The sequence below is a fragment of the Emiliania huxleyi genome (genome assembly GCF_000372725.1).
Source record: "Emiliania huxleyi CCMP1516 unplaced genomic scaffold EMIHUscaffold_423, whole genome shotgun sequence".
Classification (NCBI taxonomy): domain Eukaryota; phylum Haptophyta; order Isochrysidales; family Noelaerhabdaceae; genus Emiliania; species Emiliania huxleyi.
The window spans coordinates 16,274-43,945 of record NW_005198809.1 but is presented as its reverse complement, the minus strand read 5'-3'; the positions used below and the strand labels follow the sequence as shown (position 1 = coordinate 43,945).

The window sequence follows — 27,672 nt, the reverse complement described above, 5'->3', positions numbered from 1 at the left end:
TCACCATGAGTTCACCGTTGTATTTCCGCCGGCGGCGGACCCGCCACCGCACAGACCGCACGAGCGGCGGCAAGAGCGCTCCATGAAGCCCGGGTTGCGGCTGCATTCGCCAGCGCCTGCCCACCCCGCGCACGCCTCGCCCGCGTCGTCGCCGCAAGGCTGCCCGCCGCCCGCAGCCGACGCCACGGCGCCGTCGGCCGGAGTGAGCAGCAGCTCGGCGAGCGGTCGGGACAGCGACACCTGCGCGGGGCGGGAGGGGGGAGTGCGGGCGTCGAGAAGGCGGGGGAGAGGGGGGGTGGGTGGGCGAGAGAGCTGATTGGGCAAAGGCCGGGTGGGGCAGGGCCGGAGGGGGGCGGGGCGCGCGCCGTGAGCGACTCCTCTGCTCGCTCGCCGGGGCGGAGCGTCGCCGGAGTGAAGTTGAAGGTCCCGCGCAGCACGGCGAGCGCCGCCTGTGGGACGGGCCAGGGTCGGGTCAGAGACCTGACCTGGACCTGATGCCTGTACCTGTACCTGTCTCGGGGAGCGGAGCGCGGCGAGCGCCTCGGGTAAGGGACTGGGTCTGGGTCAGGGTTGGGTTCGGGTTCGGCGAGCGCCGCCTTTGCGAAGCACGAGCCGTGCGCCTCGAGCTTGGCGGGCGAGAGCGAGGAGAGGAGCGAACGCCACACCTTGGTCTCCCACAAGTGTACGGCGTACCTGGCGCCAGGGGGGGAGGGCCAGGAGGTAGGGAGCGTGGTTCTGGTCATGGTTGGTGAGGGGGCAGGGTGAGGGGGCAGGGTGAGGCGTCAGGGTGCGGGGCTGCTCCTCCCTCGGCGCACCCTCCGCGCAGCAAGCACCGCTCGCTCCGGTAGAGCTGAGCCACCCCCCACGGGTTCCACGGCGGCCAGTAAAAGGCGCCGTACGCGAGCACCCGCACCGAGGAGGGCGCCTATAGGAAGGTTCCGAGAAGGCTCGTGGAAGGCTCCTGCAGGGATGTAGCAGCCGCACTGAGGAGGGCGCCGCCGCCGCGAGCCGCGACGGCAGCCGGACGGAGAAGCCGTTCCAGACCGCGTCCGAAAAGGCGCGGTACGCCTCGTACCACTCGCGGAAGAAGGAGTGGTTGCGCGGCGTGAGCATGAGGGCGTTGCCGACGCCGATGGAGCCGCCGACCCCCTCGTGCGCGAGCGTGGCCTGCGGGGCGGGTCGCGGACGGGTGGTGGACGGGTGGTGGACGGGTGGTGGACGGGTGGTGGGACGGGTGGTAGACGGGTGGTGGACGGGTGGTGGACGGGTGGTGGGACGGGTGGTGGACGGGTGGTGGACGGGTGGTGGGACGGGTGGTGGACGGGTGGTGGACGGTGGTGGTGGACGGGTGGTGGACGGGTGGTGGACGGTGGTGGTGGACGGGTGGTGGACGGTGGTGGTGGACGGGTGGGTGTGGTGGCCTGGCCCGGCGCCGCCGCAGAGAGGAGCGGCGCGAGCGGCCGCAGGAGGAGGACGTCGAGGTCGAGGTAGATGCCGCCGAAGGAGAGCAGCACCTGGCGCACGCCTCGGAGAGACGGCTCGGGGCAGGGAGAGGGCCGGCGGAGGGAGAGGGCCGGCGGAGGGAGGACGCGCGGGGCGGCGAGGCGGGGCGGCGAGAGGACGCCTCGAGGCGGAGGACGTCGGCCTGGTGCGCAAACTTGCGGACGGGGCGCCCAAAGACGCTCGTCGGCGCCACGACCTTGCGCAGCGCGAGGGAGGGCTTGGCCGCCTCCCACCACTCGCCGCTCGGCTCATGCGCGTAGTAAAAGTAGGTTGCGACGGGCGCCGCGGCGTGCTGCGCGGCGGCGATGACGAGGTGGTGGACGAGCCCAAAGGGCTTGCCGCCAAAGTCGGCGGAGAGGCCAAAGATGAAGTGCAGCAGCCTCGGCACGGCCGCTGCGGACGAGGCCGCGCCCGCGCCACCGTCTTTCCCGCCCGCCTCCTCCTCGCCCTCGCTAGCGCACCACAGCCGCGCCTCGTCCACGAGCGCCGCCGCGTCGGACCGCACCGAGACCAGCTCGATCGACGCCTCCGCATCGGTGGCGGCGCTCGGCAGCGGGCAGTCGAGAACGAGCTGCTCCCACGCGCGTGCGGGCCACCGCCGCTCGAGGCGGCACAACGGCGCGTCGGCGGCGGCGGAGCGTACGGCGAGCTGCAGCTCGGCCGCCGGGAGGCCGTCGGTGCCGTCGGCGGCGCGCACGAAGGCGCTGAAGCGAAGCCTGCACGGCTGGGCGAGCGGCACGCGCTGCCGGAGCCAGGACAGCTCCCAGCGGTTGGGCGATGCACGCAGCAGCGCCGACGCCCTGCCGCTGCGCGCCACGGTGCTCGGCGCCGGCCGGATGCAGCCGGCCGCCGCGCAGCCAGCCGCCCAGCCGCCGCCGACGCCGTCCTCGAACCCGGGGTTGGCGAGGAGGTTGATCATCGTGCCTGGATGTCGTCGCAGGTGGCAGTCGCCCGGGCCGATCGCGCGCACCACAAGAAACACGAGCTCAAGAATGCTCGCCCGCGAGATGACGGCACGCTCGAGCGACTCACAGACACAAAAAGTCAGAAACACTCCGCCAGCTGGGCTGCCAGCGTGCCAGCTGCCACACACATCCCGAGGGAGCGTACGGCATTACGTCACTCGGTGCCACGTCCCCCCCCCCCCCCGCTCCCCCCCGCACCCAAGTTGCCAAGGTGCCAAGGTGCCACAAACAACAGCACAACAACATACCTAAAACAGCAGAACCAAGGTAGGTAGGTAGAAAGGTGAAGAACAGCCAGGCTCGGGCTGGACACCAGAACGCGGTATGGGTGGACGCTGGACAGATGATGACGGCACGCACGAGCGACACACAGACACAAACAGGCTCACAAGACACACAGCCAGCTGGCTGCCACACACCCTGAGTTGGCGTACACAAATCTCAAGGCCACATCCTCCCTGTCGCCCCCCCCAGCACTCCAAGGTGCCAAGAGAACAAACAAGGGCACAACAAACAACAGACGACAGGAAGTGACATGCAAGGCTAGAGCAGTTTGCTCCACCTCTAGCAATCTCGCCGGCCGGCGAGGCACGGACGAGACCGTGTGGGGGGTCTAGTGAGGTGTCTATGGACGCTCTCTTCACCGGCTAGCGGCCTACTGCTAGCCCTATCTCCGGCACTCACGGGCAGTGACAATTCAATGGGGGAGTGTTTGCGAGCTGAGGCGCGTGGGCTAAATCTAGGCCGCACGTCGTGGCACTATGACGAAGTTAGACGTGCGGCCGCAGCGCGCCCGCCGCAGGCTCGGCGGTGCGCGCTGTTAGCGAGAAAGTTGCGGGTGGAGCCATGCCACACTACATTAGGTGCTCACCTCAACACCTTGGGTGCAGTCCCTCTGACCCTACCCCCGGTGCCGGTGTGGGCGCTGGCCGGCACACTTAGGTAGAGGTACAGTAAGGTACAGACATGGGCCACTTACCTAAGGTGGAGGTATAGGACACCGCGCGCTACCTCGGTAAAGGTACGGGTGAGGTATGTGGGCGCCTCGCCGGACACACGCTCGCCCCCTCCCGACGGCCCCGCCCGACACGCTACTCCGCTCATAGCAGCATTCTGGAGAACACTGGCGCGTTGGAGCAGCGACATGTCGACGTCATGGAGCGGGTCGGCGGAGGGTGGGTCGGCGGCCTGGCCGAGCCCGAGGATGGCGCAGCCGAAGCGGCAGAGCGTCGGAGCTCGATGGGGGTCCGGCGAGTTGGAGGACGGTGCAGCCGAGGGGGCGGAGACGTTGCCGTACTTCACCGTGAACTCGACGGCCGTGCCCGCGTACAACGCGTTCTGCTCCGCGCCGGTGAGGTGCGGTAAGTGCTTGCCCGGGAGCCGAGACGTCCACCTCTTGACGGCTAGCGCTTGACGGCCCTCGAGACTGTCAGCGGGCCCGGGTACTGCTTGATCACGTCCATGCCCATGGTCTGGAGCGTCGTGTTCTGCGTGGAGGTGGGCTTCTTGGGCGCCATGAGAGCTGTGTGTTGCGTTTCGCGCGACGGGCGGTGCACACCTTATTCGCGCGCACCGCCGGTGTGAACGTCTCGAGAGTACCCCAGGTACCGGTGTGGACATGTGGAGGGTACCTCGGTATAAGGTGCGCTAAGGTATAGCACTCACTCACACACCTAGGTAGAGGGTGTGGGCGCTGCGCGCCTACCTCTGTGTCGGTACAAGGTGTACACCTGCACCTAATGAAGCGTGGGAGCCATGCCCGACTTTTCGAAGGTGAGGCCTCTGCGACGAGTGCCAGCCGCGCTGCGGAGCCACACCCTTCGAGCCGCGTCACGTCGGCACCGTCCCTGAGTGTGTCCCGCCTTGGCGGCACACACTCTCGACGAGGACAGTCCGGCCTACGGGAACGTGTCGCGCGCCGGCGACGGTTGCGGCTTGGTGGTTGCGCGTACGAAGCGACGATGGCACGACCACCGCCCTGCCTCGCAGACCGGGCAAGGAGGGGCCTGCTCCCGTTCCGCGAGGAACAGGAGGCCCCCCCCCCTCCCCCGTCCTGAGCAACTACGGGTGGAAGGCAGCCCCTTGAGTCGAGGGCGGCGCGACCATTGCGCCGCATCAAAGACCAGAGGCCCCGTCAGTACAGATGGTCGCGCCGCCCCGCTCCGCGCCGCCCGCCGCCGCGCCGCGCCGCCGCCCAATGATTATTAATTCATTATTAATCAATTAATAAGTAATTATACCACCCGCCGCCGCGCCGCCCCGCCCTGCGTCGCCCGCTGCCTCGCCGCGCAGCCGCCTCGCGCCGCCCGCCGCCGCGCCGCGCCGCCGCCCGACGATTCATAATTAATAATTAATACTCGATCATTAATAATGTGTGTGTGTGTGTGTGTGTGTGTGTGTGTGTGTGTGTGTGTGTGTGTGTGTGTGTGTGTGTGTGTGTGTGTGTGTGTATGTTTGTTTGCGCGATGGCAGGGAAGGGCAGGGCAGCCGAGAGCGGCAAGTGGCGTCGGCAACGCGGCGAGGACACGATGGTGAGGCCCACTGGAGGCCCACAGCGCAGCGTGCGCGGCAGCAGCCACGCCGGCGGCCCCACGCCGCATCAGCGGCGCTCTGAGTGAGTCAGGCTGCGCTGCACAGCCTGCTGAGCACGCTCCCGACGAGCGGCGCGCCACGCTGGCCCGCCGCAGGCGACGCGGGCGGCGAGCCGATGCGCGTGTCGTAGGCGTAGGCAGCGCTGGCGAAGCGAGGCGGCCGGCGCCGGCCCCCGCACAGGCGGTTGCAGCGAGAGGAGCGAGGTAAAAGACACTGTTGAAAGGTTGGAGAGCAGCCTGCCGTCGAGCGGCGCGCCGCGCAAGCCCGCTGCCGGCGACCCGATCGAGAGCTCGTAGTCATGGTACTATTCAGCGCGCCATCGCGCACGAGGCGGCCCGCCCTGGCCCTGTCGGCCTTCCCAGACACCTTGTCGAGGCTGTACAGAGTGCCGAGAGCATGCTGGGCAGGCTCCCGTCGAGCGACGAGCCATGCTCGCTCGTCGCGGGCCCCGAGCTCGAAGACCCGCGCGGAGCGTCGCCGAGCCTGGCGTGCCCGCCCGCACGCCCGCGGCCGCAGGCAAGCCAAGGAAGGCGAGCTTCCTGGCGTCTATGCCAAGCGCTCACATGCCAAAAGACACCTCGCAGCGCGCGTGACGTGACCGAAGCGGCACGCACGCCTCGGCGCCGCGAGAGCAGCCGGTCGACGTCGGCACCAAGCGCGCGGCCGCCGGGCGCCTCCGAACCGACAGGGACGCCGCGGCAGTAGAGAGCACTCCAGCAAGCGTCTATACCCACACAAAAAAAATCGCGCGCGGTCGCTTGAGCTCACGGCAGTCGGCGCATGAAGACTCGGCGCTCCTCGCGGCGGCCCGGTCCGGCCGAGCCGGCGGGCATCGGGTCGCTCCCCGACGAGTGCCTCGTCGAGGTCTTCCGCTCGCTCGACGTCGAGGACACGCTCAGCAACGCGGGGGTGAGCAGCCGGTGGCGGCGCGTCGCGCAGGACCCGGCGCTCTGGCAGCGCACGCGCTTCTCCTCGATCGACACGGACCGGCTGCTGAGCCACGAGGGCCACGAGGGCCACTTCCGGCTGCTCAGCCAGCCGCGCGTCGACCACACCGGCTCGTGGGCAAAGTGCGAGCGCAAGCTCGGCCGCGTCCGGCTCCTCTGCCGCTCCGTCGACCTCGACTACGTCGAGGCGGGCGAGGGCGTCTCGTACCGGCTGCTGCGCTCCATCAGCTGCCTGCAGCAGCTGCACCACCCGACCGTGGTGCCGCTGCTCCTCGTCAACGTCGACGTGCCCCGCAACCAGCTGCAGCTTTTTTACGGCGATGTGGGCACGCCGCTCGAGGTGCTGCTCAAGGCGGGGCGGGTGGCGATGGAGGACGCGCGCTGCGTGCTGCGGCAGGTGCTGCAGGCGCTCGCGCACTGCCACGCGCAGGGCATCACCCACCGCAACCTCAAGCCAAAGTACATCATGCTCGAGGAGGCGGGCGGCGCAGCCGCGCCGCACGGGCGCGCCGGCGGCGCGCTGCCGGGGGAGCGGTGGAACGTGCGCATCTCCGACTTCAACTCGGTGCGCTGGCTGCTCGGCCCGTCCTCCGCCGCCGGCGGCGGCGGCACCACCGCCACCGGCGGCGGGGGCGGCGCCCTGTACGGCGCGGCGCACGTGCTCGGCGCCTCGTCGCCGACGGTGGTGACGCAGCCGTACCGCGCGCCCGAGATCCTGCTCGGCTCGACGCACTACACGACGGCCATCGACGTGTGGGCGGCGGGCTGCGTCTTCGCCGAGGCGGCGTCGGGACAGATGCTCTTCGTCGGCGACTCGGACATCGGACAGCTCTTCAAGATCTTCGAGGTGCTCGGCACGCCCGGCGCGGCAAAGGCGACGCCGTGGCGCGGCGTCGAGGCGCTGCCGCACTACAACGAGCTCTTCCCGAACATGCCGCCGCGCGACTGGGCGCGCTTCCCCGCGCTCGCCCCGCTGCTCGCCCAGCCGGACGCCGCCGACCTCCTCAGCCGCATGCTCGCCCTCGACCCGACCGAGCGGATCTCCGCCGCCGGCGCGCTCGAGCACCCCTTCTTCACCGCGCAGCCGCCAGCGCGGCCGGAGACGCCGGAGCCGCTGCACGGGTCCGGCTCGCCCTCCGGTCTCAAGACGCCCTCGCGCCCGCGCGCGCCCGCCACCGCCGCCACCGAGCGCTCCCTCCCCTCGGGCGGCGGAGGCCTCTTCGGGACGCCGTCGCAGCCGCTGCTGAGCGGCGACGGCGGCGTCGTGTGGCGCGCGTGGCGCGCGCGGGAGGAGGAGCAGGCGACGGCGCTGCGGCTCGAGGAGGGCGCCGCCATTTGGCGCCGCCACGGCGACGCGGCCGACGAGGCGCGCAGCGAGGCGGTCGCGTGGCTGCTCGGCGCCGCGTGCGAGTTTTGCCGCTCAGACAGGACCGTCCACCTCGCCGTCACCGTCCTCGACCGCTACCTCGCCGTCGCGCCGCGCGCGCAGCTCTACGACGAGGGCGCGGCCGGCGCGGTGTCCGCCGCGCCGAGCGGCGCTCTGGACGAACGCCGGCTGCGCGTGAGCGCGGCGGCCGCGTTGCTGCTCGCCTGCAAGTTCCAAGAGGTCGAGACGCACACAGTCGAGCAGCTGACGCACTACTGCCGCGACGAGCACTCGACGGCGCAGCTGCTCGAGGCGGAGCTCTCCCTGTGCGTCGCCCTCCACTTCGACTTTGCCCACCCCACCGCCGTCGACTGCCTCTTCTGCGCGCTCGCGCGCCTCTCGTGGCCCGACCTCTTCTCGGTCCACCGAGGCCTCTCGCGCCAGGCGCCACGCCCCCCCCCCCCCCACCCCCCCTCGGTGCCCGCCGACGCGCCGGGGCAGCTCTCCGCCCCACCCCACGGCTCCCCTCGCCAGGTTGCGATGCTCGCCCAGTACCTCTGCGAGCTCTCGCTCCTCATCGCCGAGTGCGCCCCCCTCCGCCCCTCGCTCGTCGCCTCGGCGGCGCTCTGCCTCGCCGCCGCCTGCCTGCGCACCGGCCGCTGGACGGACGGCTCGCCGGGCGCCGCAAGCGAGGCGGTGGCGTACTGGACGCCCTTCATGGCGCAGGCCACGGGCTACAGCGCGGCGCGCCTCTCGCGGCCGCTGGAGCTGCTGCGCGCGCAGCATGCCATCGCGCACCGCGAGCTCGGCCACCTCTCGCGCCAGGCGCTCCAAGAGTACGGCGCGTCGCTCGACGCCCACTACGAGGACGCCGAGGCCGAGCCGCGCCGATTCGCGCCGCTGGCGCGCAAGTTCATCGCCTCTCGCTTCCTCGGCGCGCTGCACGTGCCGCCTTTCTCGCCGCACGCGGGCGGTGCGCTCTCCGCGTCGCTGCTCGTACACGACGAGTCGATAGAGGACGGGGCCGAGCAGTGGTGAGGCAAGCCGCTAGCCAGGGCCTTCCCCCCCCCCCCCCCCCCCGAACTCCCCCATGTCATAGAGGGCAGAGCCAGAGGCGAAGAAGTGAGAATTTGTGCATGTGTCCTCGCTCTTGCCCCGTCTGGCCGGTGCGTTACTGGTGTGTCCTGCTCAACGCGTCAATGCTGGTGTCGAGTGTCGTCGTCATCCGCGCACCGCGGCGCGGGTGTTGACTGGTGTAGGTCTGCTGAGGTGAAGACTCAAGACTCTGCTCGCTCGATTAGTGTGTTCTGTAGATCATCGATGATTGGTGGGTATATAGCGGGACTGCGGACGAAAAAATTCTCTGTGCCAAATACAGATAGGAGAGACGAGATCGAGAGAATCGAGAACGAGAGAAAAGCACCCAGACAGGGAGCGACAGCGAGTGAGTGCTGGAGAGGGAGGACTGCAAGCCACCGCCGACACCGCGCGCCACGCCGCGCCAGCGGCGGCTCGTAGAGAGGTGACGATCGCACCACCCCCCCTCGCCCCGTGTCTGGCACGAAAGCACCCTCCGCTGCCCTCTCTCTCGCCCCCACTCTCCTCACCCCGGCACCCACCTAGTTCCTACCCCGCGACGGCGGCCTACCGAGACTCGGCGCGCAGCTTTGTGACCAGCTCCTTCTCCTTCGTAGAGAGGGACTTTGGGATCTGTACGTTGACCTTGATGAAGTGTGAGCCGCGCACGTTGAGGTTGTTGAGCTTGGGCGCGCCCTTGCCCTCGAGCCGGAGCGTCGCGCCCGGCTGCGTCCCCGCCGGCAGCGCCACGTCGACGGGCGAGCCGTCCACGGTGTCTATCTTGAGAGTCGAGCCGAGGATGGCGTCGAGGTACGAGACGCTGACCTGCGAGGGGAGGGGGGCGGGCCAGCCTCTACCGCGCACAGCCAAAGCCGGCGGCGGCAAGACAACGGCGGCGGCGGGGCGGCGGCGGGGCGGCGCGCCTCGGAAAAGATGTCCATGCCCTCGCGCCGGAAGCCGTTGCTCGGCGAGACCGAGAGGAAGACATACAGGTCTCCGGAGGGGCCGCCCTTTGGCCCCGCGTCGCCCTCGCCGCGCACGCGCAGCCGGTTGCCGTTCTCGACGCCGGGAGGGATCGTGACGGTGAGCTGCTTGGAGCGCTTGTTTGTGCCTCGCCCGTCGCACGAGCCGCAGTACTTTTCGACCACCTGCGCGGAGGCGGAGGCTCTTGAGCTGGCGAGCGGGGGGGAGGGGCGGGGAGAGAGAGCGGCACCGAGCCCGAGCCGCCGCAGGTGGGGCAGCGCGACTGCTGCTGCATCCTGCCGAGGATGGTGTTGACCTGTGGGGCAGGGGAGGGGAGGGGTCAGCTTTGCCGCAGGGGGCGGGGCGGGGATAACGGCCGGAGCGGGCGCGCCGTCTGCATCACCACTCCGCGGCCGCCGCAGGTTGTACAAGTCGTCACCTGGGAGTCGCGGCGGAGAGGGTGGGCGTTGGGGGGGGGGGGGGGTCAGGGAGAGTGGGTTAAGAGGGGTGAGGGGTAGGGGGGGGGGGGGTCCCGAGGCGTGCCGCCCGGAGGCGTGCCGAGGGAGCCCGGCTCGAGCGCCCCTTCCTGGGCGGCGGGCGGGGAGGGGGCCGGCGCACCGACGCCCCGGGCGCGACTCCCGAGCCCGCGCACGTCGCGCACGCCTCGAGCTGCGTGATGCGGATCTTCTTCTCGCCGCCGAAGAGAGCCGTCTTGAAGTCGAGCTCGAGGTCGAAGCGGAGGTCGTCGCCCTGCGTCGGCCGGTTCTGGCGCGCGCGGCCGCCGCCGCCGCCCGGCGAGCCGCCAAAGAAGGACTCGAAGATGTCGCCGAGGTCAAAGTCCTGCATGTTTGGCGCGCCCGCGGCGCCCTTGATGCCCGCCATCCCGAACTGGTCGTACCGCTGCCGCATCTCGGGGTTGGAGAGCACCTGGTACGCCTCGTTGATGGTCTGGAACTTCTCCTTGGCGTCGTCCGACGGGTTGACGTCCGGGTGGTACTTGCGCGCCGCGGAGCGGTACGCGCGCTTGATGTCGCCGTCGTTTGCATTCCGCGCCACGCCCAGCGCCTGGTAGAGGTCCGTCTCCTGCATGGAGACGCGCCCGGCTCTCGGCGCCCGCGGCGTGGCGGCGCTCCCAGCGGCCGCGGCGCTCCCGCGCTGGCGGCCCCACGCGTGCGGCGGCGCAGCGAGCGCCGAAGGCGTCGCCGAGCGGCTCGCCTGGCGCGGCCACGGCTGCTGCCGCTGCCCGGCGTGCGCGGACCAGGCGCCAGCGGCGGTCGCGAGCAGGCTGGCGAACACGATCAGCAGCAGCCTCGGCGGAGCGAGGAGGGAATCTCTTTGCCTCAGCATACCTGGCGGCGCGTGCGCGAGCTCAGCCGCCGTGGGACGCACTGCCCCTGCTCGTGGCACCAGCTGTGGGAGGTTCAGCGAAGGCCACAAAGAATTTTCCACCGCTCTATATCTTTAAAATCCCTTGTTTTCTTTCGGCGCTTCACTTGAATGGCGCTCGCTTCGGCCGGCCTGCCGCCGCCGGTGCTCAACGCTGCCGCTGCCGAGGGCGCGGCGCGCGGCCGCGACGGCGCGCAAGAGGCCGATGATGGCCAGAGACTCGGCGTGAAGCGCCGCCTCGACGGCGAGCTCGCGAGCGCGCGCGTCAACGACGACGACGCCAAAGAAGGCGACACCATTATGGTGGACGCTGCACAGATGGCCGCTGCGGCGGCCGCCGGCACCGACCGCGGCACGAAGCGCCTGCTGCACGTCGCGCTCGCGGCGCGCGACGGCTCGCACATCCCGGACATCCAGAACAAGACGGCGCTCGTCACCGAGGTGCGCCAATTGATCAAGAAGACACCAGGCGGCGAGGCGCAGCAGGCAAGCGCGATCAGCGTGCCCATCATCGGCACGTCGCGCGCCATCTGCGTCGCCTTCAGCGGCGAGAGCGAGGCACGCGCCTTCCTCGAGCAGTACACCGGCGGTGGCGTCCTACAGCTCCCAGCGCCAGACAACATCACCATCACCTTCGCCGCTCTCGACGCCACCGTGTGGGGCAAGCAGGCGGAGGCGCGCGAGACCCAGGCGACCACGGACTCAGACGGCCTCCTCGCCATACGCACGCGCGGCGCCATCGACACCGCGGCCCAGATCGAGCACTTCGCCCCCCTCTTGGAGAAGCACTTCGGCAACATGGTCTCCATCCAGGAGGGATACCACTCCTTCCTGGGCACGAAGTCGGACGAGAAGGACGGCTCGATCCTCTTCAAGGTGAAGAACGAGAACCTCGTCTGCAACCTCCCGGTCCTGCCCAACGTCTACGCGAGCGGCGATGTCGGCGGACCCCTCCGCCTCGACGTCGGGTGCGTCAAGGTCCTCGGCAACAAACTCTGCCCCTCCTGCCGCGCATTTGGGTTGACCAACGCCGACATCATCCACGACGCGCAGTGCGCCGCGCAGGCGCTCAAGGAGAGGCGCGCCGCAGCGGCGAACGTCGCCACGCACTCGAGGTTCCCTGAACCCTGATCGAGGGTGAAATGTGTGGGCTCCGAACCTCCGATCGAGAGGGTAAAATGTGTGAGCGGCCGATGGGCTTGACAAAGACACCGGCGCGTTCGCCACCGCGCCATCGATGTGACGATACCCCCCCCCCACACACACACCCTCCGCCCTCGGCCTTGCTTCATTTTTTGCCGAGCCATTTCACTCCGCTTCGATCACGATCTGGTGGCGCCTATAGCCTTCGACCTGAAGCAACGATGGCCCGCCTCCTCACCTGCGTCGCCCTGATCTGCGCACCGCTCGCGGCCGAAGCCCAGTTCGGCCGCCGCAACAAGATGCAGGGCGAGGCGTCCGGCATCGCTGACGCCACGCCGCCGCCCTCGGACGTCGACATCGCGATGGCCGGCTGGGAGCAGCTCAGCCGCAACCCCGACAAGATGCAGGAGGTGATGCAGGGCATGAAGGTGGGCGCCGCTCCGCTCCTGCGCCCGCCGCCGCGACAGGCGGCGAGAGAGGCAGGGAGCGTAAGCCGCACCTCCCGCCGCCCGCCCGCAGGACCCCGAGGTGATGGCCAAGGCGGCAGAGATGCTCAAGGACCCGCAGTACATGAAGGCCGCCAAGGCCAAGCTCGCCGAGCTCGAGGCCAAGGCCAAGGCGCGCGGGATGCTCGACGCCCAGGGCAACCCGGTGCCCGGCATGGCGACCGCCACCGCGATGGGCCAGGTTCCGGGCGGCGCGGCGGCGATGGGCGGCGCTGCGGCGATGGGCGATGCGTCGGAGTGGGAGCTGCGGAACGCGGACCGGCACAAGGCGGGCGAGCTCAACACGGCGGAGCTGGGCATGGCCAACCTGCAGCAGGCGGCGCGCGACCCGAGCGTGATGCAGGGAGTGATGGAGATGATGAAGGACCCAAACACGCGCAAGGAGGTGGAGGCGCTGATGGCGGACCCGGCCTTCAAGGCGCAGGCGCAGCAGATGATGGCAGGCGTCAAGGACAAGGTCGCCTCGATGGCACCCTCCGACATGGCGGCGATGGCGCGCTCGATGGGCCTCGAGGTGACGCCCGAGCAGATGGCGCAGGCGCAGCAGCAGATGGCGGGCATGGCCGGCGGCATGGGGATGGGCGGCGGCGGCATGGGAGGCGCCTCCGAGCTCGAGATGCTGCGGCGCGAGAACGCCGCGATGAAGCGCGCTTTGCACGACGAGCTCTGAGCGCAACCCGGGCGCCTCTAGACGGTGGAGCGAGTGGCGAGACGGGGAGAGCTGTGCGGGTGTGGGGCCCTGTGTCTGGCCCGTGGGACGGAGGCCGAGGGCGAGAGCCACGCGCCGACCCGACGACCCGACACCCGCCTGTCTTGAGCTGTTGTGCCCCCCCGCCCCGTCCCGCTCTGCGTGTGACCCGCAGCACCCCAGGCCGTGAGGACGCGTGTGTTACTGTACGTGTTATCAGTTATGTTTCGTATGGACCGGCAATTCGGCGAGTGGGCGCAGCGGGAACACAGCCTGCGGCTCGTTTTTTGGGCGATTTTACAGTCGACATCAACGCGCCGCGCGCCTTAGCCCTTACTCTCAAAGCTAAACCCAAAAGAACCGCGCCGTAATGCGTAAATGCAAGAGTGAAGAGAGACGCGGCCCACGAAGGTTGGCGGTGCGTCAGAAGAAGAGAGTCCATGCGGCCATGAGCAGACAGCTAGCAGATACCCAAGGACTTAACCTCGTGCCTACACCACGCGGCGGGGTCGGGTGAGGGTGGGTGCAGCTGCGTGCACGGCGCGATTGCGCACCAATGACAGCGCCCTTGTAGACGAGTGAGAAGAGCCTGCCAGCGCGCGTGGACAGCTGGTGACGCGGCGTGCCGCTGGCGGGCGGCGCGGTGGTCGCTACACGCACCCTGGCTTCTTTTCTCTAAACATTGAGGGCCGTTGCGATTTGAGGTACGTGGACGTGCAGATGAAGAGCAGGACGCAGGTGAGAAAGGACTGGAAGTTGAGGAGCGCCGACTAAAGCGGGGTCGTGACGGGACGCGAGGCGTGAGCTGTGTGTCGCAAGGCGTGTGGGCGGTAGGCGCGTCGGTGCTGACCATGTGTGTATGGGCAACTCTGGGTTCCGGCTCCTACCAGGATAGGGGGTCTGTACACTGACTCGCGCCAAAACGAGATACCTACCTACCCATCCCCAGGCCGCGCAGCGAAGCGAAAAACTATCAAATAGGGGGTACCTTACGCCCTTTTCGCTTTTGAAAAAAATAGACGCGACTCCATCTCCGCAAGACCAACCAAGTTGATAGTTGTGGTGGCGGCGTGCCGTCCTCCCATCCCTCCCTTGGGCTGTCTATTTTCTTTCTTTCTTTCTTTCAAGTTGCGGTCCAAGTAGCGCAAGTTCTGCAAGAACGCCTTGTTGCATGTTGCAATGTCTGTGCGCGGTGCCGAGAGCCGACCCGCTCCCATCGACCCACAGCATCGTGGATCGTGGGCCGCGTCCCTAAATTTCTTTCGGTTTCTTTCTAATCATACGCTCATACCTCTTCTCCACAAGGACGTGAGTCTGACCGTTGTGCGTTGAAAGGAGCTGCACCCCGCCCCTCCGCCCAAGCCACACACGCCCCCGGCGGCCCGCCCTCTCTCTCCTCCAATCGAATTCTCCGCCTCCAGTGCGTACCCTTCAGTTGTTGTACTTTCTCTCCGCCTGGACGACCTGCTGGTGCACCGCCCAAGTGCGGGCCCACTCCTCGTCGCGCTCCCGCACCGCAGAGGAGCGCGCGCGGAGGTCGACGCCCAGCTGCGCGCCGAGCACGCCCAGCCGCCCCGCCGCCTCGTCGGGCGTGGCGATGAGCACCACGCGCCCCGCCGCGCCCTGCCGCGCCGTGCGGCCCGCCAGGTGGAGCAGCGTGTCGGCCGAGGCGGGCAGGCCGAGGATGACGACTAGGCTCACCTCGGGTAGGTCGAGCCCGCGCGCCGAGCGAGGCGACGCCACGAGCCGCAGCGGCGCGCCACCGCCCCCCGCGCCTCCGCCCCCCGCGCCTCCGCCCTCCGCGCCTCCGCCCCCCGCTCGGCGAGCGAGGTAGTCGACAAGAGACTCCGCCTCGGGGAGCCCGCACTGGCGGAGCAGCCGCAGCTCCGGACCGACCGGGCGGCCGTCGGGGACGAAGACGAGGGCGGCGCCCTCGCCGGCCGCGCCGAGGGCGCGCTGGAGGGCGAGCGCGGTGTTGTCCCCCTCGCAAGTGAGCACGGCGAGCTCGAGCGTCGACGGCAGCCCCACCGCCCGCGCGGACGAGGCCGCTTGCCGCGAGGAGCCGGCCGGCGAGGCGGAGGGCGCGCCGATGTCTGCGCCAGGCGGAGAGGAGGGGAGCTGCGCCACCGCGAGCGAGCGGCCGGAGAGGGCCTGCAGCTCGCGGCGGAGCGGACGTCCGACGGTGGCCGAGGCGCCGAGCAGCTGGAGGGTGCCGGAGGAGGGTGGTCTGGAGGCGGCGGCGGTGAAGAGCGACTTGACGACGAGAGCGGCGGGCTTGGGGTGGCGGCTGCGCGACTCCTTCTGCCTCTGCGTCGCGTACTTGCCGAGCGTGCCGAGCAGCGCGTCGGCCTGCCGCCGAGAAGGGGGGGGGAGGGCTGGAGGGAGGCGGCGTCTCACAAGGGCGGGCCCGCTCCAGCCTCTCTTCTCAAGGGGAGGGTGTCGCAGAACGGGTGTGCGGGAGGGACGGCCGCGCCTCGTCGAGGACGAGCAGGCGAAGCGAGCCGAGCAGCCCGCCCGGCTCCAGCGAGCGGCTTCGCACCGCCGTCACTGCGCCGCCCTCTCCGCCCTCCTCGAACCGCCTCCCGCCGCCTCCCCTCCCGCCGGCCGCCGGCCGCCGGCCGCCACCACCGCCTCTCCGGCCGGCGCCGCGCGACCGGCCGGCGTCGGCCCTCATCGCCGCGCCGCTCGCGCGCCGCCCTCCGCCGGCCGGCGCCTCAGATGCGGGGAGCAGCGCGAGGGCGAGCGAGGCAGGCGACACCAGCACGCGGGCGCCGGCGAGGGCGGAGGCGGCGGCCCCTCCGGAGAGGAGCCGCGCGGCCTCGTCGGTCGCCACGACAGCGGCGCAGCCCGGGAGGAGGGCGTTGAGCACCGCCGCCGTCTGCGCGCACAGCTCGAGCGTCGGGCTCAGCACAAGCGCGTGCACCTGTCGGGCGGGTCCGGGGTTGGCTCTCGAGGGATTGCCGGGCGCGTCCTCCGAGGGCGCGAGCAGAGCACCGAGCCGTCGCAGGCTGCCGGCGAGGAGGCGGCTCCGTCGGCGGCGGCGAGCGAGGCGGCGATGGGCAGCGCAAAGCACAGTGTCTTGCCTGCGCCCGTCTCTGCGTGGACGAGAGTGTCGCCGCCGCCGAGCGCGTGGGGCAGCGCCAGTCGCTGGAGCGGGTTGAGGCTGCGGACGCCGAGCGCGGAGGAGAGCCGCTCCTCGAGCGACGGCGGCAGCGCCACCTCGCCCGACGCGAGAGGAGCAGCCGACGGCGGCGGCCGCGGCGCCGGCGAGCTTGCGCTGCGCTGCAGCCGGGCGTTCCGCGCCCGCGCCCGACGGAAGGCCTCTGGGAGCGCGAGGCTGGCAGAGGAGGGGAGGTAGCAGAGGAGGGCGAGGCAGAGGCCAACTCGAACGCCGCGTGGCTGTGCCATAAGCTGTGGTCCGCTGTTTTCACGGTGCTCAGCACGCCCCTCGGTTAAGCTGCGGTGCAAAACTCTGTTTACCACCTTCAAGTACACCCCCAAGACTCCCCCAAACCGCCCAGGATGAGCTCCTGAGGTGCCAGTCCGCCCGAGATATGACCGGTTGAGGTTGGGGTTCCACGGTCAGGATGGAGGTGCCGAACTGGATGGGGGTCAGCCGGGGAGGCTGTTGTGGCGCACCGGACCGCCCCCCAGCACCGTGGCCCACCCAACTGTATCCATGGGAGTCACAAACGGTGCTGCACTCGCAGCTGCAAGCACTCACGACACTCAAACCCACCACCTGCCTCCTACCCTGTACGAGGAGCCATTTCACCCGTGCAACATCTGCACAGGTGTACCGCCGACGCTCCAGCGCCCGGCCCCTACTAGAGTAGTCTTGTGGGACCCACAAACGACCAATACATCCACTCGGGGCTGCAGCATGTGTCCGGGGGGGGCATCCCCGTGAAGCAGCCAGCAGGTGCCGGACACGGCGTTGGCCGTCTTGGACCGAGATCAGGGCGAAACTGCCTGTCTCATGGGGCTGAAGGACCGTCATGGGGTCGGCTTTGATGCTGCCAATCAGTCGGGTCGATAGGTGGCGCCCCAGCGAGATGCGTTGCGGGTGCTCGGCGTCGCCTGCTTTGAGTGGCCTAAACGCACTCGCGGGAGCCAGAGAGCAAAGGTGTGCGCGAATTGAGGCTTCTGAGCGAGTCCAGGCAAGCCACAGGACCGGCCATGTGCGTGGGTAGTCGAGCGGTGGCCGGAGGCAGCCTCCAGGAGTGGCTCTCAGTTCGGCACCTCGGTCTCGACCACGCCCAGACTGGGAGCGGACCACAGCTTATCACCTACTCATATGTCATATCTGGGTTCGGGCACCTTGCCGTCTAGGTAGAGCAGCTTGGGGAGGGTCAGGCATGGCGCGGCCACGAGCGAGAAGCGCGGCTAAACAGGGCGTGCCAGCCCACGAGCTGAGGGAGGGTGTAGAGCTGCGCGAGTTGCGGATACACCCTGGTCCCCCAGGTGTGAACGTCACGTGTGAACAGTCTCAGTAGCCACTGTGAGTCTCCCGTGACAGCCGTAGTGTCTGTGAGTAGCGGGGGAGCGAGTAGATAGCCGAACGGGGGTTTTTCCCCGACCTCCCCGAGGTCGGCCTGCGACCTCCGAGAGGTCTTGCGCCGCTGCACCCGCCGGGTTTTGCGAGCCCGGAAACGCTGAAAAGTAGGCTAGTAAGCGGGTGTTCTGTGTGGCTTGAGTACCGATCAAAGTTCTAAAACCGCCCGGAGGTGCTGTCACTCCGTAAGCGGGGCCCGACACGACGGTCCGCCCCAGCTCATTGAGCGCTCCGAACACGACAGCACCGAGCCCACACCGGCAAGTCTACTGTCCGGAAAGCGCGCCACCAAGCCCTCCAGAAGAAGAGTACATCGACCTCTATCCTGAGCTCGAGGCGTGCCTTTGCGCTCTTGATGAGGGGCAAGTCAGAACCCACAACACCGACGCCTTCAGTACGCTCGCCAAGAGAGGCGGGCTCGACGGTTTTCCAGGCGCCGCCGACGCACTGTACGCGGCAATCAACTTTCGGGAATTCCCCGAACAGTACACGCGCTTGCCGTCCGTGTCCGAGGCCCATAATGTCGACGAGAGGACGTTTAAGCACGCTCTCGCCCTCGTTGACTACCTCTACGCACGACACTTCAAGATTAATTTCGACATCAGCTGTTCTGCTGACCAGTTCACCGTGCTGGTGAGTGAAACCTGCGGAACGCCATCAGCACACCTTACCGACCTATCCGCTGACGAAGGCGACCAGACGACGCACCTCCACATCGACTCATGCGGAGGCGCCCACGTCTTCCGAGACAAAGCCTTCATCCTCGACCCTTCCGCCCACGTGCCGACCAATGTCCGCATGAATACCGGCACGGGTCAATCCGAAACGTGTCACTCCTATGGACCCTTCGCCTTCGAGGTGCAAGACCGAGACGGCAACTGGTTCCCCGTCGTGCGCAACGGATTTTTCCTCCCGACGTTCAAAGCAAACATCTTCTCGGTGAATCGCGACCGCCGTCTCAACGGCTCCGAGATCATCCCATCTCAAGATGTGAGCTCGATCAGCGCACGCAACAACGACACGCTCATCATAGACGGACGAGAAGTCTCGGTGTCAAACGCCAAAGACATCTCACGGGTGGCCATCAGGCCAGTCAGCGGGTACGACCAAAGCCTATCCACTGCCTTATGGACGGAATTGAGCCCAGACGTGGAGCTCATGCACCGCCGCCTAGGGCACATGCCTCTCGCAGCTATGGCTAAACTGCCAGAGCACGCTGTCGGCTGCGACATCCATGTGCCCGCAAAAGCGATCGCCGAACACCGCCACTCCTGTGAAACGTGCGTCGGCTCTCGCATGAAGAAACTACCGGAGACAAAGACAGCCCCAACATTTGAGAAGTCGACCCAAGTGGGAGAGCTGACGTACAGCGACCTCCTTGGCCCTCTCCCTGAAAGCGCTGTTCACAGCTTCCGGTACGCCGCCGTCTTCGTCGACGACTTTAGCGGCTACATCTCGGTATACCCGATGCGAGAAAAGAGCGACCTTGAGCATACTTACGCACGCTATGAGCAAGATATGTCGCCATACGTCTCGACCATCCAACGGCGCTTCCACAGCGACAACGGCGGCGAGTTCATCAATAACTCGTTCGCCGAGTACCTGCGCTCAAAGGGTGAAAAGCAAACGCATAGTAAGCGGGTGTTCTGTGTGGCTTGAGTACCGATCAAAGTTCTAAAACCGCCCGGAGGTGCTGTCACTCCGTAGAACGAACTAAGTAAACCTCACCGAGGTCGCCACTCAACCTCCCGGAGGTCACGGCATCAACATATTTTTTTTGCGTCAACACGACGATTTTTTTTTTCACAATCGCGACAACGACCGGACTCAATTCTTCACAGCAACCGAGTGGATGCACCAGCTCGCCAGGGCGTATGTAATACCGGTGATCCACACGACTGCTACGCAATTGGTTCGCACGCCGTCGACTACGATGTCGACCACTCCGCCGAGAGAGTTTTTCTCGACTTTCTCTCTCTCCCGCGCCTTCGGCTCGCTCGCCAACACACGCCACTGCGCCATCGGTTCGCACACGCCGTCGACCACAATGTCGACGACTCCGCCGATGGACTCCGACCTGACTCACATCGAAGGTCCGAAGAGATTGACGAAGCGAGTTACGGTTGCTCGACTAGAGCCGTACGTCGACTCGTCGAGGGGGGGGACGTCGGGCCAAAGCCCCGCCAGACTCCCTTCACACTCTCTCTCCTAGAGTCCCGTGGCGTCGTCCTAGAGTCCGGAGGTCCCGTCCGTCCCGTCTCGTGACCGTCTCCGTACCACCAAGACTCGACCTACAATCCCAGAGTCGGCCGCCGGGGCGGGCGTTTGCCCGCCCAGGACGCCCCGGCCGAACGCTGTAGAGCTCTACATCCGGCGCGGGACGATGTGAGTCGCCTGTAGAGCGATGTAGAGCGCGATTTTGCTGTAGAGTTTGTTGTCGAGGCTCTACAGCCAAAGTAACCGCCGGGAAGGCAGTGACTCAAAGAGGTCGAGCCGCGCTAATGGGGTGTCTCCGAGCTTACTGGAGCTCTGATGGACAGCCCTGACTATCCCTGAGCCTGACACACAGAGAGTCACTCTGACGGCACACAACACCCTATATAACTGCGTCGTGACCAGCCTGCCAAGCGCGTCGCCGGTGCCGCATTCGTCGCAGAGTGCTTATTTAGCAGGCGGTGGACTGTCGGCTGCGAGGACGGTCGCATTTGCGCGAGGCGAGGCGTGCATTCCTCGCGCCAGCGCGTGCGGGAGCTCCTGGGACCTGGCTGAGCGTTGAGAGTCCAGGCGAGTTGCGCTGGCCACTATCGCTACGCCGAGCCGAGCTGACGCGCCGAGGCGCCGGCCAGTCGCAGCCGTGAGGCATGCCGCAGAGGCACCTGCCACCCATTGGGCGGGCAGACAGAAGGCCAGGGCAGCGCTGGGCCGTGGCGCAAGTCCAACGCGCCTCATGTCGGAGAGCGACCGTGCCTCGTTCGCCGCTGATGATGCAGAGTTTGTTGTACACCCTCCCTCAGCCCACGAGGCGGCCCGTCCGTCCGTCCCGGGTTGACACATAGGAGAGAGTCACATAGGTAGGTAGGGATGGGCGAGCCCGCACCGCCCCGCGAGCCGCGACGGCCCCTGATAGGTAGGTGCGGGCCGATTTTTGGCGAGTTTTGGGAACTGCTAGGGGAACTGCAGACCCGCTAGACGGCAAGGAGCCCGAACCCTCCTACCCTCCCTGCTTCTCCGCACTCTGGCTGCCGAAAGAATAAAGGGTCTCGGGCCGCATGCACGCCCTGCGAGCGGGGCGGGGTGCTTTTTTCCATTTATGTGGCGGAGAGTGAGAGTGAGTGAGAGAGTGAGAGAGAGTGAACGGGGTTGTGCGTTTATGTGAACGAGTGAGTGAGTGAGAGAGAGAGAGAATGCTCGCCGGCCGGCACCTGCAGAGTGAGAGAGAGTGAACGAGTGAGTGAGTGAGTGAGTGAGTGAGTGAGAGAGAGAGAGAGAGAGAGAGAGAGAGAGAGAGAGAGAGAGAGAGAGAGAGAGAGAGAGAGAGAGAGAGAGAGAGAGAGAGAGAGAGAGAGAGAGAGAGAGAGAGAGAGAGAGAGAGTGAGAGAGAGAGAGAGAGAGAGAGAGAGAGCTCGCCGACCGGCACCCGCAGAACGCTACGCCGGTCGCCAAACCCCTTTATCGCCATCCGCGATGCTGCTCTCGGCGGCCAGCCTGCAAGTCTGGGCGTTGACGGGCGTCGTCATCTCCTGCATCTTTGCTCGGCATGGGGTCGCCGCCGCGGCAATCTACTGGGCGCTCACTTCGGTCGCGCTGACGGCCGACACGTCGCTGCAGTCGCTGCAGCTGCTCAACCTCGCGGTGGTGGTGTACGACCTCTCGTCCGATCTCCAGCGCGTCTACCACCTGGCGCGCGATCCCCGGCGGCATCGGCGCCGCCGCGCGGTCTGACCTCCGACCCGCCGTTCGCGCAGGTCGCAAACCGCCCGCTCCTCGTCGGCTCCGTCCTCGTGCTGGCGAGAGACGGACCGCGCACGCCAGAGCTCCCCAGGGAAGGTTTGAACCATCCTCTCGCTCTCTCCAACGCAGGCGCTCGGCGCCGAGTGGCTGCTTGAGCTGCTTGAGAGCGAGGTGGTGCCTGCAAATAGATGCGAGGCGTGGCGTGGATCGGAGGGCGGGATGGGCGGCGGGGGTAGAGGCGCCCGGCCCAGCGCGGCTCCGGGCCGCACCCTCCCCTCCCCGCGCTGCAGGACGAGAGCGGCTCCGCCAAGCCGCACAGGTCCGACTCCGAGTCGAGAGGCGCCGGCCGTGTGCGCGCCGGCGCGCGCTCATCCCTCTCCGGCCGCTGCCCCAGCCCGCCTCGGCACGACCGCGGAGCCTTCCCGCCTCTGCTGCCCGCCCGTCCTCAGGCGCGCGCGGCCGCTCCAGCCCCCTCGCCAGCTGGAGTCGCTCGGCGGGCGACGCCGCGCGGAGGCGCAACCAAGCGCCGCCGCCGCTCGCCCTCTGCACACTCCTGCGAGAGGCAGCCGGCCGGTGCACTAGGTTCTGCCGCGCCGCTTGCTCGCTGCTCGTGCCGACTCTGACGTGCGTCCTGCTCGCCACGGGTGAGACACCGCGCACCGCCCGCTTCGGCCCGTCGCGACCCCTACCCTGGGCATAACAACCCTGACCCTGACCCTGACCCTGACCCTGACCCTGGCCCTCTCCAGGCTGCCGCCTCCTCGTCGCCTCGTCGCCCCTCCTGCTCCAGCCGCGCGAGCTCGTCGGCAGCTTGCTCGACCCGTGGCGCTCCGCAACCTCGCTGCCGAGCGGCTTCTTCAGTCAAGCGATCGGCTCGCGGTGCGTCGGTCTCGCCGACTGCATCTACGTCACCGGCTCCGCCTACCAGGCGCAGGGCCGGGGCTAGCGGGCTAGGGACAGGGTAAGGGGCAGGGTAGGGACAGGTTCGCTCCACCGGGCGCAGAGACACCAGGCGCAGAGACGGACACTCCCTCGGGGCTTTTCCGCTCCCTCTCCTCCCCCACCCCCCACCCCCCGCCACCCCCCCCGCCCCCTCTCCCGCCGCCAGCCGCGCATACACGGCGTCTACGAGCGGACGGGCCGCAGCTGCCAAGACAAGCCCGTCTACCGGCAGCGGTCCACGATCGACTCCCTCTTTCTGCACTCGCCCGGCTTCGAGCACCAGTGGAACATCGGCCCGGTGGCGTGCGACAACTCGCCGCGCCTCAAGTGGATGGCGCGAGAGTAGCCGAGAGTAGCCGAGAGTAGCCGAGAGTAGCCAAGAGTAGCCGAGAGTAGCCGAGATGGTGCAGATGTGTCCCGACGCCGGCTCCTGCAGCTCGGAGCCCGCTCCCCACGCGCTTGCCCGCCCGCAGGAGCGGTACTCGGTGGCGGAGACGGCGGAGGAGCTCGACAACAGCACCTGGTTCGAGACGAGCCCCACCTCCTCCTGGGTCAAAAACTCAAACATCGTCATCGCGCCCTGCCCGGCGGAGGCGGCCCGCCCGCCCCCGCCCCTTGCGCCCCCGCCCGCTACGAAGCCTCGCCCGCCCCTTGCGCCCCCGCCGAGGCCCCCACCCACTGGCCGGTGTGCCTAGGTGGCGTCTGTCGTCCGACGGACGACGGCCGCCTCGTCGCGCGCGGCCTGTCTGATCGTCGCCGGCTCCTCCCAGGCAGAGGACCCGAGAGGACCCGAGAGGACCCGAGATTACCCGAGATGACCCAGGCACCGCCCGCCCGCCCAAGCCCCTTCCCCGCGTGGCGCCTCTCGCGTCGCACCGCCCGCCCGCCGGGACTGCTCACCGCCGGGACTGCTGCAGGACGGCATCTTTCTCGAGGACGGGTCTTGCAACGGCAAGCCGGCGTACACCCGCGCCGTCCGCTACGGCCGCGCAGAGGGTGGCAACCCGCCCGCTTCGCTCTACTCGCCGGCGCGCCGCAACTCGTGGCTGATCGGCACGGAGCCGTGCCGCTCCAACGGCTGGGTCGAGGTGCGCTCCATGGCCGAGCGTGCAGAGCTCCTACAGGCGGGCTCCTCGGGGCCGTGGCAAGAGTTCAATGGCGCGCGGCGGGGCCGCAGGGCAGCCGCGTCTCGCAGTACTGCAGCGACTGAGGATGCTCCTCGCTCCGCGCTAGGCTCGGCGTGGTCCCGCTCAGACGCCATCCGCGCGCTGACGCACTGCGGCGCTTCCACCGGCTGCGTGTACATCTTCGGCTCGCGCTACCAGCCCCACACGCACGGGCTCTACATGCCCACTGACCTGGAGTGCTCTGGCGTGCCCGTCTACGAGCACATGCAGGACAAGCACATGCAGCAGGCGGACGGCGGCAGGCCCGCGAGCGAGGCGTCGGACGAGGGAGGCCTCTACCTGTACTCCCCGACGGGGCGCGAGTCGCGGATGACGCACTTGCTCACCTCTCCCCCAGCTCTCCTCATGTCCCCCCCTCTCTTCTCTAGGCGCGAGTCGTGGATGGTCGGGCGCGAGGTGTGCAAGCCGTCGGGCTGGCTCGAGCTCCACTCCGGCGCGTCGCTCCTCGAGGGCATCGGCGGCGTGTGGCGCGAGCACGTCCCGGGAGGGTCGTGGCGAGTCAACGCCGAGATCAAGCTGCAGCTCCACCCGCTGCAGGACGTGTTCTCCGGCTTCGCGTACGCGGACGGGCGCGCCTCCCTGCGCGACCCGCACCGCGTGCTCTGGCGGGTGACGTCGCTCCTCTCGGACGAGGTCGCGCCCCCGACCGACGACGAAAAGGCGCTGGTCGAGGGCCTCCGGTCGGTCAGCCCGCCCTCCTCGCATCCCAGCGCGGCCCAGCGGCTACGCCGCATGCGGTTCGGCGGGGCACCCGACGCGGCGCAGGTCGACGGGGAGGCGGCGCGCGGCTCGGCGGGGAGGGCGCCCCGTGGTGCGGCGTCGAGGAGCATCCGCGAGCTGGGCAGGCGGCTGCGGCAGGCGGCTGCCGACGCGGCCGGGCGCACGCTCAGCGAGGAGGACCACGAGGACGGCCGCGTCTGCGGCGACCTCGCCGCGGAGCCGTCCCTCGAGGGCGGGCGGCTGCTCTTCGTCGAGGTTGCGGCCAGCCGCGGTCTGGCGGAGCGGCTGTCCAGCCTCGGCTGGCACTTCGCGTGGACGAGGGCGGCGCACTACAACGCGGCCGGGGTGAGGCGCTGGCTCTCGACGCTCGAGTCGGTCTCAAGCCGCCTCCACCCCGTGAGGAGGCGCGCCGAGGGGAGGGCGACGGAGGGCAACCGCACCTCCGAGCCGCTCGGCCTGAGGGCGTGGCGAAAGGTTGCCTTCACCGCCGCCGACATTGTGGACTTGCGCGAGGCGTGCGCCGCTCACTCCCTCGAGCTGGACGCGCTGACGCTCCTCACGGCGGATCGGGTGCAAGCGCTCCCGATGGCGTCGCTCTCCCTCACTCCGTCCCTCCTCTCCGTCGTCGCCACATGCGTCCTCTCGCGCCAGCTCGGCCAGCTGCTCGTCGGCGCGGCTCTTCTCGCGCCCGCGCTCCTCCTCGCGTGGGTGTGCCGCCTCTTCTTCGCCGGCGAGCCCGTCGCGGCGCGCCTGAAGTCGCTCCTCGAGTCCGGCTGCCTCGAGGCTGCCGCGCATCTCATCGCGTGGTCTCCATCACCGCTGCGCGCCGTGCTGCTCCTGTCCCTGGCGCGGCCGCCAACGGAGTCGCTCGTCGACCCGCCAGCACGGCCGGCCGAGAGCAGTGCACCGGCGCCGGCGAACGACGACGAGCTCGGGCGGAAGGAGCGGCGACCGAAGCCCGCCAAGGAGCCTTCCGGCCGGAGCAGAGGCGGAGACGCGGCGGCGCGTGCCGTGCCCCGCAGGGGCTCCGAGTCTGCGGCGCTGCCCCGTCCAAGCCGCGCCGAGCCGGTCAAGGCGAGGCAGGGCGGCGACAGCTCCTCGGGGAGGCGGTCCGGGCCAGAGGCGAACAGGGGCGCCTCCGACGTCGCGGACAGCCTCTCGGCTCGACCTCCTGTGGCCCTCGCCACCGCTTCGGGCGAGTCCAGCTCACGCGACGCGGGCGCCGTCGCTGCGGCAGCGTTACGCCGGCCGCCGACCTCCTCCGCCTCGGACGGTGCGCGCGCCGAGGGTCGACAGGCGCTGGCGCCTCGCCCCTCGCCGGACGCGGCGGCGAAAGCGAGCGGCGTGTCCGACGTGGCTGCGGACGGCGAGGATGCCGTCGTGGTGGGGTCGGCGGCGCGGGGGTCTCCCGCTCGGTCCCTCCCTCTGGCGGCGAGCGGCGGCTCCGCGACTCCGCTCGACGGGCTCGATTTGGGCGGCGCAGACACGACCGCCGCAGAGTCTCCCCTGCCGCCGGCCGCATCGCCGCCCGGACCAGTCCAGCCGGCCGGCGGGGAGGCAGCAGCCAGCGACGCCAGACAGGACGTCAGACAGCCCGCGCCGACTCACCCGCCCTCCGCGATCGGCGAGCCGCCGCTCGGCGCGCGAGACCGAGCGAGGGCGCGGCACGCATCTGGCAGGGAGGGGGGTTCGGCCAGGCCGGCGCTGTCCAGTCCCGTGCCCGCCCCGCCGTCATCGCCAGGGCGGGGAGAGGGCGGCCGAAGCCTCCCTCCGGCCCGCACCCCTCCGGCCTGCAGTTCCGCTGCCTGCAGTGCCGGCAGCGGCTCCGGCCCGGCGGCGTCGCAGCTCAACGCCGCGTCGCAGTCTTTCTCTTCGCTCAGGCGGCGGACCGCGTCGGACGCGACTACTCCCGCTTCGCCCGCCGCGGCGCCCGAGCGAGGGGGCAGTCCGGACCGGTTCTGCTTCTCCGACGCTTCGCTGGCGGAGCAAGCGGCGCTCTCTGTCTTGGAGGACTTCCCCTTCGACCTGCCCGACGGGCCAGGCGCTGGCCACGAGGCCCGCTCGACGAACCCGCACCAGCCCAACCCGCACCACTCGCCGCTGGCGGGCGGCAGCTTCGGCGGCAGCTTTGCCGCGGCATTCGGGCCCGGGCTCGGCACGACGGCGGGGGCGGGCAGCCCAACGTTCGGTGGCGCGGGCGGCGGCGGCGGTGGCAGCGTGGTGATACCGGCTCTGCCGCCGCTCTTCGACTTGCCGGCCGCGGCGAGCTCGAGCAGTCGCGACGGCCTCAATCCGTTTGGCCCGCCCGCCCGGGGCGACGACGTTGAGAAGGTTGTGGCGGGGCTCTCGAAAGCGGAGCTGCTGGAGGCGCTGCGCAAGCTAGAAGAGGCTGAGATGCGGCACTACACAGAATGAGGGGGCTCAAGACCCACCCCCCCCCCCGCCTGACATGCGCGCGCAGTGAGAAGTCTATGTGCAGGCGGTATGTGTGCGCGGGCCCCCACTCCCCGCCTCCCCGAAATTACGTCAACGTGTACGGTATGATCTACTATGCGGCATCGCTATAGATACAGGGGCTCGGGGCGTGCGCCCGTGCGGGGGTGCGCCTGCCGAGTGCGGAGTGGCCGTGCGCGATGTGGGCCGTGGGGCCCGTGCCGCGCCCGCGGCCTCGCCTCCTTACGCCTGCGCGCTGCGGGCCATGGCGGGCCCGGGCGACTCGCGGCTGCACCGCAGTGTGCGCAGTGCAGACCGCGAGGAGAGAGCCCCGCCGATCAATCCGCATCACAAAACGAAACGTGTGTTTTATGCCCGCCGGCCGCCGCGTCGCGCGAACGTAAAAAAGCAGCGCCCGCGTATGTAGTTCGTATCCTGCGACACCGAGGACCTGTCCTCCCCAGGCAGCGGGTGGAGGACGAGAAACACGAGCACGGCAACGTGAGACTTGTGCAACAGTGCAAGTTCAGTTATGGTTCAGTTCGACCGGGCTCTGTGCATTGTGGCGCTCGCAGACGGGAGCGACCTGACTGGCGGCGGCGGGCATCCCTGCGCCTCGCCGCTCTCAGGCGTCCGCGAGGAGCGTGCCGTGCGTGTCAAAGTGCGAACGCATCGACTCGGCCGCCTGCGGGGAGAGGGGGCAGGGTCGCAGTCACTCCGCTGCATCGATGGCTTCGTGCAAGTCCAG

The 27,672-nt window shown here is 69.0% G+C and overlaps 9 protein-coding genes across 9 annotated transcripts; 5 read left to right on the top strand and 4 right to left on the bottom strand.

The window, feature by feature from the left end:
• On the bottom strand, positions 1-2,422 carry EMIHUDRAFT_244523 (hypothetical protein; the record flags this gene model as incomplete). Its single annotated transcript, XM_005769427.1, has 6 exons — positions 1-213; positions 666-693; positions 816-925; positions 985-1,149; positions 1,476-1,514; positions 1,640-2,422. 6 exons carry the CDS (start codon positions 2,420-2,422, stop codon positions 1-3), a joined length of 1,338 nt encoding a protein of 445 aa, XP_005769484.1.
• Positions 2,423-6,401: 3,979 nt separating this feature from the next.
• EMIHUDRAFT_57544 (cyclin-dependent kinase) lies at positions 6,402-7,082 on the top strand (the record flags this gene model as incomplete). Its single annotated transcript, XM_005769426.1, has 2 exons — positions 6,402-6,572; positions 6,702-7,082. Coding segments are annotated over 2 exons (552 nt in total), but the record flags the coding sequence as incomplete, so codon positions are not given.
• Positions 7,083-8,719: 1,637 nt separating this feature from the next.
• On the bottom strand, positions 8,720-10,557 carry EMIHUDRAFT_459056 (putative DNAJ). The gene is made up of 5 exons (XM_005769425.1): positions 10,032-10,557; positions 9,805-9,852; positions 9,664-9,729; positions 9,374-9,598; positions 8,720-9,275 (listed from the first exon to the last, which is right to left on the bottom strand). Exons 1-5 carry the CDS (start codon positions 10,500-10,502, stop codon positions 9,018-9,020), a joined length of 1,068 nt encoding a protein of 355 aa, XP_005769482.1. The 5' UTR covers positions 10,503-10,557; the 3' UTR covers positions 8,720-9,017.
• Positions 10,558-10,910: 353 nt separating this feature from the next.
• EMIHUDRAFT_244519 (hypothetical protein) lies at positions 10,911-11,930 on the top strand (the record flags this gene model as incomplete). The annotated part of the gene is made up of 2 exons (XM_005769424.1): positions 10,911-10,943; positions 11,016-11,930. The coding sequence occupies 2 exons, from the start codon at positions 10,911-10,913 to the stop codon at positions 11,928-11,930; spliced, it is 948 nt and encodes a 315-aa protein (XP_005769481.1).
• Positions 11,931-12,127: 197 nt separating this feature from the next.
• EMIHUDRAFT_445297 (hypothetical protein) lies at positions 12,128-13,382 on the top strand. Its single transcript, XM_005769423.1, is given in 3 exon segments — positions 12,128-12,370; positions 12,462-13,338; positions 13,356-13,382. 2 exon segments carry the CDS (start codon positions 12,164-12,166, stop codon positions 13,116-13,118), a joined length of 864 nt encoding a protein of 287 aa, XP_005769480.1. The 5' UTR covers positions 12,128-12,163; the 3' UTR covers positions 13,119-13,338; positions 13,356-13,382.
• A 177-nt stretch (positions 13,383-13,559) lies between these two features.
• EMIHUDRAFT_75875 (hypothetical protein) lies at positions 13,560-13,906 on the bottom strand (the record flags this gene model as incomplete). The annotated part of the gene is made up of 3 exons (XM_005769422.1): positions 13,560-13,627; positions 13,691-13,725; positions 13,797-13,906. Coding segments are annotated over 3 exons (213 nt in total), but the record flags the coding sequence as incomplete, so codon positions are not given.
• Positions 13,907-14,405: 499 nt separating this feature from the next.
• On the bottom strand, positions 14,406-16,544 carry EMIHUDRAFT_470341 (hypothetical protein; the record flags this gene model as incomplete). Its single annotated transcript, XM_005769421.1, has 3 exons — positions 14,406-15,485; positions 15,610-16,059; positions 16,131-16,544. 3 exons carry the CDS (start codon positions 16,542-16,544, stop codon positions 14,568-14,570), a joined length of 1,782 nt encoding a protein of 593 aa, XP_005769478.1. The 3' UTR covers positions 14,406-14,567.
• A 950-nt stretch (positions 16,545-17,494) lies between these two features.
• On the top strand, positions 17,495-20,151 carry EMIHUDRAFT_244515 (Hypothetical protein; the record flags this gene model as incomplete). The annotated part of the gene is made up of 3 exons (XM_005769420.1): positions 17,495-17,591; positions 17,957-18,927; positions 20,092-20,151. 3 exons carry the CDS (start codon positions 17,495-17,497, stop codon positions 20,149-20,151), a joined length of 1,128 nt encoding a protein of 375 aa, XP_005769477.1.
• A 1,224-nt stretch (positions 20,152-21,375) lies between these two features.
• Positions 21,376-26,906, top strand: EMIHUDRAFT_118758 (hypothetical protein; the record flags this gene model as incomplete). The annotated part of the gene is made up of 9 exons (XM_005769419.1): positions 21,376-21,627; positions 21,772-21,816; positions 21,933-21,961; positions 22,225-22,286; positions 22,392-22,549; positions 22,751-22,882; positions 23,058-23,135; positions 23,502-25,879; positions 26,372-26,906. The coding sequence occupies 9 exons, from the start codon at positions 21,376-21,378 to the stop codon at positions 26,904-26,906; spliced, it is 3,669 nt and encodes a 1,222-aa protein (XP_005769476.1).
• Between the last annotated feature and the right edge of the window lie 766 nt (positions 26,907-27,672).